The 10,969-nt window shown below is 39.1% G+C and overlaps 1 protein-coding gene across 1 annotated transcript; it reads left to right on the top strand.

Annotated features, from left to right (window-relative positions):
* Window positions 1-616: 616 nt before the first annotated feature.
* Window positions 617-3,865, top strand: LOC140233825 (echinoidin-like). The gene is made up of 3 exons (XM_072313916.1): window positions 617-735; window positions 1,918-2,086; window positions 3,626-3,865. The coding sequence occupies exons 1-3, from the start codon at window positions 617-619 to the stop codon at window positions 3,863-3,865; spliced, it is 528 nt and encodes a 175-aa protein (XP_072170017.1).
* Window positions 3,866-10,969: the final 7,104 nt, after the last annotated feature.

Genomic DNA, 10,969 nt, shown 5'->3' with positions numbered 1-10,969 from the left:
CGCTTCATGCACATGCATACAGTATACACGCATTTTTTTTTTTTTCCGCGTCCCAAATCCCCGGTCCAAATCTTTTTTTTTTTTTTTTTTTTTTTTTTTGGGGGGGGGGGGGGGGGCGACCGCCCCTCTTGGCTCCGCCAGTGCTATCAGAGACCTTTGACTCATGACCCCACAATTCCAAAGAGAGTCAGTGATTCCGAATGCTCAGAAAACAAAATGCATCTTGACTGCAAGGTAATGAGAAAAAGAAGACAAGAAAACAAATGTAAAAAACAGAAAACAGTGAAGCCGAGGAGGCGTGCATGGCTGGAGAATCTTGTGAAGTGCTAAGACTATCAGAGATCTTTGACTCATGATCCCACAATTTCCAAGAGAGTCATTGTCAGTCAATAAGGGGAGACTAATTTCATGAAAATATCTTGAGCCATTTCCAAGATAAGAACAGAAAAAGTGAAATCATTGTGTAGTTGTATTTTACTAACCAATGCGATCAAATGTCAGAGAGTGTCTTTATATAGCAGGGCTGACTTCAGGAATTTTTCATGTTCTCCAAGGAGGTACGAAGCAAGCTTGTTAATACCACTTCCAGTGATTCCGAATGACTGCTATATCAACAATGTACGCAGTCGCTGCTCTTACCCTTCTTCTCTTGGGAACGGTGGCCGAAGCGACCGAGGTGGCTGCTGGCTCTCGATGCCCACCACTCTGGACCGGCTTCAAAGGCAACTGCTACAGGTACTGCCCTGCAATTTTCTTTTGTCTCACCTCCCTACTTTGAAATCTGTCTCTTTCTTACTTCATTAAAAACCATCTCGCAAATTTCATCAGTTCTTGAGTTTTCTTAGGAGATTAAGCTTAGATTATAACCTTTATGACCCCTATATGACCTTTGACCTTTCATCTCATGACCCCTAAACTTATTCTGTAATTGACGTCATAATTCTTTCATCCGTTTTCAAGTTATCTTGTACACAAATAGATAGACAGACAGACAGACAGACAGACAGAGACAGACAAATGACAAAGTAATAATTATGGAACCGAAAACAACCTTCGCCGGCAGTAGGTTTCTCCTATGAAGATGATATTATGCTGGCACGACTGGGGGATATTTATTAGCCGTATCAGGTAGGTAAGAGTATTCCTTGGTCGTACCAGGATGTCAACATTAAGCCGTGTGCTGAAATGCTTTAGTGTCGCCACATGGAGTTGAATCTCCAGGCTGCCAGATTAGATTTACAGACAGAAAATTTAGATCTTAAACATTGTGAAAATGATGCACATAATGGATAGGATAGGTACCTTGATTTTGTTGTAGCGGTTACTCCCATTACGGCTCAACATCTCTCCCTTCACTTGCGTACAGTGCACTCTCGTTATAATGAACACGCTTATATCGAAATTCAGGTTACAACGAAGTAAAAATTCAGGCGGCAACATTATGCACTCTGTGTATCCTTATTGTTTATTTGTTCGGTTATAACGAAAGAAAACTGCCGGTCCCGAGGACTAGTTCGTTACAACGCGAGTCCACTGTATCAGAAAGTTTTTTTTTTTTTTTTTTCATTGGCGAAACATAGTATAAACGACTTTCATTTGATTTCATCTCCATTCATTCCTGACAAAGTGGGTTTCATTGGTGCTTGTCATGGTGATGACAAAGTTTACTTTTAATTGTCACGTTTATATCTCTTTTATTGCTCTTCCTGCTTTAAGCATAAATCTCTAGGTCATCGCTAAAAGGTGAGATAAGGAGGAAGGAAAATTATTTGTATTTTCATTTGCAAGATTGAATTTTTCTTTAAATTCACCCTTAAGTCTTTGACAATACATGGCATTGATATAAAGGTCACTAACCATATTTATGAGAAAATGATTCACGTAACAATATCAGCTTCCCATTTCTTCCATTGTCAGATATTTCAACAGACTCAACCAGTGGTATAATAGCGAGCTGTTTTGTCGAAGTTTCAGTGTACCTCCCAGCGGGTCAGGACAGGGGGCTTTTGGCCATCTCGTGTCCATCCATTCACGAGAGGAACAGGATTTCGTCGACCAGCTCTTCATAACAAGCTCAGAGTATCAGGTAATACATGCACACATTATTGATACATTACTATACTGTCGGCAATTACAAAGGAATGAATAGGACCAGGCGGATATTATGCGGTGGATATGCAGGCCTTCTGCTAGATAAGGTATTTCGGCGTTTGCCAAGTATATAACTCCTTTGTTTGTTCCTTATATACTTTCAGTGTATTACCACAGCAAAAGTAATGTTTGTAGACATTGATCATCCTTATCAAGAATAGATAGCATTTACGAAGAGCCCCAACTCAATTTAGTCTTATGAAAAATAGGCAAAAATCAAAATTCCGAATTAAACATAATTGATATTGATGAACCTGAAATGTGTAATGGTTCTTTGTTTAACCCTAAAAGGGCAGGGGGCGGAATCCGCCCCCCCCCCCCCCCCCTCGACGTTTCTCGCTATCATTATTCTGTAACGCGAGAAGGCCTCGTCGCGAGGCTTCTTGACTTTATTTGTTCAAGTCTCGCGCAACTTGTGAGACCAACTTTGCAACGTCCGGCATACTTTAGCGAAGCCACGCCCATATTTGTAATGGAATGTCGCCCCAAAACGGGCACAATTTTGTGATTTTGTGTGCATTTCCTATGGAAAACAGTGCTCTGTCATGAAAGTCATAAAAACCTGATTTTTTTTTTTTTACAATTAATCACTTTCATTGATTAATTTTGTGCTAATTATTATGGTAGAAAAGTGGTCAGTGACAATTTCCAATGAAAAAACAAAGAAAAAAACAAAAGTTGAAAAACATAGAAATACATAAGAAATTCTAAAAACAATAAAATACATAAGAATTGAAATTAGTTTTGGAAGTTTTTGTGATGTACAATTGTGTGATATGTTAAAACAGATTTACAGATCAAAAATTAGACTCTCAATGCTTTTGTAGGCTAAAATATGATCTTGAGCCTAATTTGCATAATTACTTAATCAAAATTAGAAATTGATTGTTTCAAAAAAAAAATCTTATGACACAATCTTGTAGATTATGACGTGGGTCTCGCGCATGCAAAATTTCAACGTGATCGCACCACCGATGGCCGAGATCTCGGGGGGGGGGGGGGGGCGGCGGAATCCACCCCCCCCCCTCCCCCGGACTGAGCATAGCCAAAAAGCCCTGCCCTTTTAGGGTTGAGGGATCATTTCCAATAAGCCTCATTGTGTGTTTTCAATTTTGTGATCCCTCCATTCAAGATATATAGGCCCTATACATTGTAACATGATAATTGTATTTTGAATTTTGTAAGTAGGCCCATTATGATTTGAAATGGAAATGAATGAATGAACAGTAGTTCAAATTGGCATTATAGGGAAACCGTTACGACCAGTTTTTATTCATATCAAGTATCGATGTTCATTCCTTCATGGTCAATAGGTCTTTGCCAGTTTTGATCCCCGTTAAAATGAACACATGCGCATAAATCATGTTATACAAAACCCCCCTCTATTTTTCTTTTGGTGACATCCATCATGAATCCCGTTCTCTCCATAACTGACACAGCTCCTTTTTAAAACTCTTACCACATTGTACCACAGGCAGATAAAAAGATGTGGATAGGGTTAAAAGACTTTCGCGACGAAGGCAACTTCACCTGGAGCGACGGCACGAAATTTGATTACACCGACTGGTCAGTCGGCAGCTCCAACGGGACCAATGCTGGGGGCGATAACTGCGTGGCTGTGAAGCGTGAAACTCTCGAGAAAAATTGGAATGTCGTTCCTTGCGGGGAGAGCAGAAATGTTGAACACATCGTCTGCAAGTTACCTATGTGGTAGATTGCTCAAACAAATCAAAATAGTCGAGACACTGTTTGGCATTGTGGTGGCTTAACCTTCACATAACGTCACTTTGCTGCCTGATAATTTGTAGAATGATGTCCAAATGGCTGGGAAATATCTAATACTCTCCATGCGTCAAAATTAATATGACTATGGGAAATTCTGAATGAGTGGAAATCCTGTCATTGACTGGTTTTACTTTCTCTGTTTTGAATGACTTAATAATCATTTAATACTTTGCATACCTTTTTTATTTTTTCCTTAACGCAAACTCAGATATACCATTTTTTTTTATATATGTTTTATTCAATTATTTATTTATTTAGGTGACTATTATTATTACTATTACATTTCTGTTTTGATAAGCTGGAAACAGTGTGAAACAGTGCCACCAACCCTCTATACTCGACACCGGAACAGGAACGATTTTAATTCTTTGAATTTTAGTTAAGTCCGTCTTGTTTTTGTGAGTATTAGTCTTTGTCGGTATCAAACTTCAATACTGCATTTACATAGCTTTAGATTGCATGTTAGTTTTGTGAGATTAGTGGATAGATATCATGCTTGAAAACTGAAGTAATAGCTGATGCCTTTACGAAAGAGACTCGGCGTTTTACTTGAAAAGATTGACACAGATGTCGCAACATTCATTAAAGGTCCTGTTTACCTCAGGGAGCAGTGATTCAAAAATTTTTCAAGATATCACTTTTAATGCATATGTGTAGGTCAGTTGCATCACAAAACTATACCATATAAAATTTTTGCAATAAAGCCCAAACATAAGGAGATGTCATTATTATTTTTTATCAAACTAAAACTGTATTACGGTTTAGTCTGGAAACATTCTTATTATAGCTATTGTTCACAAATTGTATAATTAGCAATACTTAAAGGGATTGTATAGTTTTGGTTGAGACTTAACTTCAGGTTTTTATCATTTCTTGGTGAGATAGTGTAAAATCTCTTATGAAATATGAAAGAGCATGTAATTCCATGGGGATTTCAACATTTATTTGATGAAAATTGATCTTGAAATGGCTGAGATATCCAAAACAGAGCGATCCTAATAAAGTGTGGGACCCACATTTTATTACGATCGTTTTGTTTTGCTCTGTTTTTGGATGTTTCAGCTATTCCAAACCCGATTTTCATCAAATAAACTTTAGATTCCTCTTAAAATGGTATGCTCTGTACTATTTCATTAAGTGTTTTCTTGGTATCTCGCAAATAGTTAAAGCCCAATTTTCATCTCCACCAATACTGTACCATCCCTTTAAAGGTCCAGTTTACCTTTGGGAGCAGTGATTTCAGAAATGTTCAAGATATCACATTTGATGCATATGTGTAGGTCTGTTGTATCACAAAACATCCTACCACATAGAATTTTTGCAATAAAGCCTAAAATATGAGGAGATATCAGCATTTTTCTCAATAAACCATAACTGTATACGGTTTAGTCTGAAAGCATTCTTATTATAACTATTGTTCACATTTTGTGTATTTAACAATACTTAACATCGATTATACGGATTCAAATTTTTACAGTGGTTGTTTCTATCCCTAACTCTCATTATAGAACTATTTTAAAGCACTAATGTTGGGTTTTTGTTTCATCTGCAAATGGTAAATTATGCCTTTAACATTGACTCTACTGGTTCAAATTTTTACATTGGTTGTTTCTATCCATAACTCACATTTTAGAACTATTTTGAATCATGAATGTTCGGTTTTTGTTTCATCTTCTGCAAATGGTAAATTATGCCTATAAAAGTTTCTCGGACTGATTCTAGACGAAAGTAGATAGGTAGGTTCCCAACTTGGTATAACTCTGTTGTTATTTCACTGACAACGTGTACATCTTGTCACAATGAATAAACAGATGCATGGAAACATAAATGACGCAAAAACAATGACTCGCTGACCAATTTGCATTTTCCATCATGTTTGCGTGATGTTTCACCTCCACACGATATTATCTACATTATTAGTCATCAATGGAGAATATTTCTCAGCACGGATGTTTTGAATTGACTTCACTTGATTTGTTATTTCTTCCATGATGGTGATATGATGCAAAATCCGCAGGAAGGAGAAGAAAGAGAGGAAAGATTAGGAGCTGTGAAGAAAAGATAGTGGAAAGAAGACAAACAAAAAAGAATGATGGGAGAGAAGAAGATATAAGAGAGTATAGAAGAGAGAATAGGAGAACAAATGAGAAGGGATGGTGAGAAAAGAAGAAACAAGACACACAAAGCAGCTCGAAGCAGTTTTCAATTTTATCTTTACAATTGTGAACTCCTTCCTATGCGGGTACTCATACATTCAAAGATACCAGTTCTATAGTGGGCAGTGGATCCAAAGCTATCCTCTTTTTGTCATCAGCATAATCAATGTTTTAACCCATACAATGTAGCATGGTTAAAACGGTAAAACGCACGAACACGTTCAGTTTGTATTTTGACAAGGGAGGAGTAAACGGCATAAGTCGAATGTGATTCTTGTCGCTAAATAATGCAGTAGTTTGTATGATTTCAGCTACTATAAATACATTCCGTATCAATAACCTTGAAACTTCCATACAGTGTGTATTCATCAAAATTATCCATTGGCTTTAAATCATGTCGCGACGCTGCATGTTAGACATTTATATGTACATTGATTGTGTGTGTGTGTGTGTGTGTGTGTGTGTGTGTGTGTGTGTGTGTGTGATTGAATACGTGTGTAAAACTACACATACAAGAGTGGTACGTGTATAACATATATGCTGAAACAGCAACGGATGGCGAGATATGTGGGCGCACAAAATACACAACATGCAAAAGAAAAAGAAATAGACTTACGATATCGAATATCATTACATCCATTACACTATGGAGGTACAGTGTATAGGCTTACCCCCTTGATTACATGAGTGATCATACATTCACATGAATTCCGTAGTTAAATTCAGCCGCTGACCCTTAACTTTGAGGATACCTAACCTCGAGGATAAGTTCTATGGGGCGCCGCATATAGAACGTATTCTTATTCACCGTCCGAACGTAAGCTTAATAATAATCATAATATACTGATCCTGACTAAATGTTATGATTTCCTTTCCTCGACAAACCAAACTTGAGATTTGGGCATCACTCGTAATAGCAGCCCTGCATTTACCTTTGGACATGACATTGTATGTGCTTTCTTAAAGGGGAAGTCTCCGCAAATATGCATGTGGATTGAGCGAATGCGGTAACCTTTAGAACACATCAGAGAATAATTCCTCAAAATTTAACTTTCCTATATACACCCAAAATGAAAGAAAGAGCAACTGACTTACCTCTTTCAGAAAGCAGGGGAAAAATTTCCTAAACATTATTATGTCAGTAAAAGAAAAAGTCACAGGAATATGTGCTTTCCATGAAGAATGGTTTTTAACGAATTCTCTTTGCATTGTTGTTCTGCAATGACGTCAGGAACTGTTGTAGTCTTCAGGCGCGCCGGAAGCAGTTTTGGATTGGGGGGGGGGGGGGGCAAACATTGTAGGGGGCTCAAGATTAGACCATGCATATGTTACACAATACACACACACACACACACACAAGCACACATATCTATTATATATATATATATATATATATATATATATATATATATATATATACATATATATGTAAAGTGGCGTACTGTGGGTCGAAACATGGGGGAACCATAAAGTAATTTTGACGGTCTGTATATGCTTGTGCGTGTGTGCGTAAGCAATAATGGGACTACAATACATTACAGAATGTGATACATTCAACAACGCAGTCATTGAGGAACATTGTAAGTTTTCCTAACATGGATTATGGAATGACGGTGTGAAACGACGACAAATTATATACTGTCATATTTTTTTTAATTGTAGCTATAATATATTTCGCTTTGGAAATAAATGGGGGCGTATCGGGCGCAACTGCTGGCAATTATTGGCAGCAACATTAGGAGAATTGCATAACGATTCAATGCGAGCGAGCGAAGCGAGCAAGCTTGAAAATTTTGACATTCTACAGTCCCAAAACTGCGGTTTGTAGCTATATCTTTCACTTTGGAAATTAATGGGGCGGCGCATCGGGCGCAACTGCTGGCAATTACTGGCAGCAACATTAGGAGAATGGCATAACGATTCAATGCGAGTGAGCAAAGCGAGCGAGCTTGAGAATTTTGACATTTTACAGTCCCAAAACTCCCGTTTGTAGCTATATCTTTCGCTTTGGAAATTAAGGGGGGGGGGGGGCATCGGGCGCAACTGCTGGCAATTACTGGCAGCAACGTTAGGAGAGTAGCATAAAGATTCAATGCGAGCGAGCGAAACGAGCGAGCTTGAAAATTTTGACGTGTTACAGTCCCAAAACTCCCGTTTGTAGCTATATCTTTCGCTTTGGAAGTTAAGGGGGGGGGGGGGCATCGGGCGCAACTGCTGGCAATTACTGGCAGCAACGTTAGGAGAGTGGCATAACGACTCAACGCAAGCGAGCGAAGCGAGCGAGCTTGAAAATTTTGACATGTTACAGTCCCGAAACTCCCGTTTGTAACTATACCTTTCGCTTTGGAAATTAAGGGAGGCATCGGGCGCAACTGCTGGCAATTACTGGCAGCAACATTAGGAGAGTGGCATAACGATTCAATGCGAGCGAGCGAAGCGAGTGAGCTTGAAAATTTTGACATTTTACAGTCCTAAAACTCCCGTTTGTAGCTATATCTATCTTTCGCTTTGGAAATTAAGGGGTGGGGGCATCGGGCGCAACTACTGGCAATTACTTTCAGCAACATTAGGAGAATGGCATAACGATTCAATGCGAGCGAGCGAAGCGAGCGAGCTTGAAAATTTTGACATTCTAGAGTTCAACAACTGCCGTCGTAGCTATATTTTTCGCTTTAGAAATTAAGGGGTAGGCGCACCGGGCTCAACTGCTGGATGCGAGCGAGCGAAAATTTTGACATTCTAGAGTCCAACAACTGCCGTCGTAGCTATATTTTTCGCTTTAGAAATTAAGGGGTAGGCGCACCGGGCTCAACTGCTGGATGCGAGCGAGCGAAGCGAGCGAGCTTGAAAATTTTGACATTTTACAGTCCAAAAGCTGCCGTTTGTAGCCATATTATTCCCCTTTTATTCATATATGTACATATTTATTTTATTTTCTTTGTTTATTCATTTATTTTTATTATTATCATTTTTTTTTTTTTTGGGGGGGGGGGGGGGCAAAAATGCGTTTTGCCCCCCCCCCCACTTTTTGGATTGGGGAGGGGGGGGGGCGGCCGCCCCCCCCCCCCCCACTTCCGGCGCCTATGGTAGCGAGCGATGGCAGTATGAAAGTTTCGAAATTCCATCCTTTTGAATAGATCCTCAAATTTCACTGATGTGTTGTACCGATATTGCTGCATTCATTCAATCCACGTGCATAGGGAGGAGGGGGGGGGGGTTAATATTTTCTATAAAATGATTGGTCCTGATAAGGCCATCGTCAGATCATGCAATTAACGCACATTTTACAATAAAAAACAACAACTACGTTTTGATCAACGACGTCAGTTATTCCACTCCATGTCCAAAACAATTTGAGAAAATTCGGACAAAAAATAGCCATATAAATAATCCGGTTACTCACATTATATGCGTAAACTTACGAAGGTTGTTGTGGTGGTGGTGGTGGTGTGCAGTGGCGGATCCAGAGGGGGAGCACCGAATGCGCGTCCCTTCTTCATTTTTTTTTTTTTTTTTGGGGGGGGGGGTGGGGGGGGGGTTAAAACTAAAGAAATAAAAAGAAAAATGGGGGGGGGGAGAGCGCGCCCCCTTTAATTTTGTAAAGGCGCCTCCCCTTTACGGAATCCTGGATCCGCCTCTGGTGTGTGTGTGTGGGGGGGGGGGGAGGTGGGCCGTTTGATTAATGTGACACTTCCATCGTCTCGTTTGTATCGCCCTTCTCTTTCTCTCAGAAGTCATCCTCTAAACATGAAGCAGTTACCCTGAAAGAGATCACATAGGCCACGCGCAGACTGTTCGCAAAAACTTACCAATTGAATTCCACCACGTTTTCCATTACCTGCGTTATACTAGTAACCGAGTTATTCGTTACAAAGGGTAAACAAAGAAGTACAGCGGTAGTCGGTGCAGTATAAACGGCTACGGCACTGGTACTGTACTAGTAGTTGCATAGCCCCCTCTACGACAAAATTGAAGCTAGACGAATGGATGCAACAACGTCAACAACAATGTAAAGAGTACTATCATAATAGCAGAATAGCAGAAGATCTTATACATGTACTAGTAATTGCTCACCCGGTAGAGAGCTCCACAATTCAAAAGAACAACAACAACAACATCTTATAAAATTGGAAGTAACTAAGACAGCAATAAGATTCTTCAGTTATATAGTGTAATTCTTTGACATGTTTGTATTTGTTTCTATTATAAATGAAAGCACATCGGAAACCAAATGCATCTGTACGATATAAACAAAATTGGACTCATTACATCAACAACCTTTTTTTTTTTTAAGTTTAGAATTTTGCATATCCCAACGAAAAATACGATACCGGGAGCAACCAGAAACGTAAAGCAGAGGAAGTCACGATATGTGAAATTACCTCACAATTTTCCTCACAACAGCAATGACTTTTTTTTTTTTGTTAATGGTGAAACATTATTATTTGTGCGTGAGTGTGTGTGTGTGTGTGTGTGCATATGTGTGTGTGCGTGTGTGTGTGTGTGCGTGTGTGCGTGTGTGTGCACATACCAGTGAGATGGTTATGAGGTTACTGGCCACCATTTCCTCTTCCAAAAGTTGCTTGTGTGGATCTGACTAGCACGCTGTATCATTCTCCAGCTAAAACAGACCCAGAATTCCATAAATTTGTTTTTTCATGTTTGATTCTCCACTGAAATATCCACCATACCGTTCATCTGATTTCATTCGTTCATTAAAGGCATGATTTACCATTTGCAGATGAAACAAAAAGCCAGCATTAGTGCTTTAAAAATATAGTTCTAAAATGTGAGTTGGGATAGAAACAACCACTGTAAAAATTTGAATCGGTAAAATCGATGTTAAGTATTGTTAAATATACAAAATGTTAACAATA

Source organism: Diadema setosum, chromosome 10, assembly GCF_964275005.1.
Source record: "Diadema setosum chromosome 10, eeDiaSeto1, whole genome shotgun sequence".
NCBI classification, from domain to species: Eukaryota; Metazoa; Echinodermata; class Echinoidea; order Diadematoida; family Diadematidae; genus Diadema; species Diadema setosum.
Note: the sequence above shows the minus strand (reverse complement) of the source record. Positions and strands in the feature narration are given on the sequence as shown.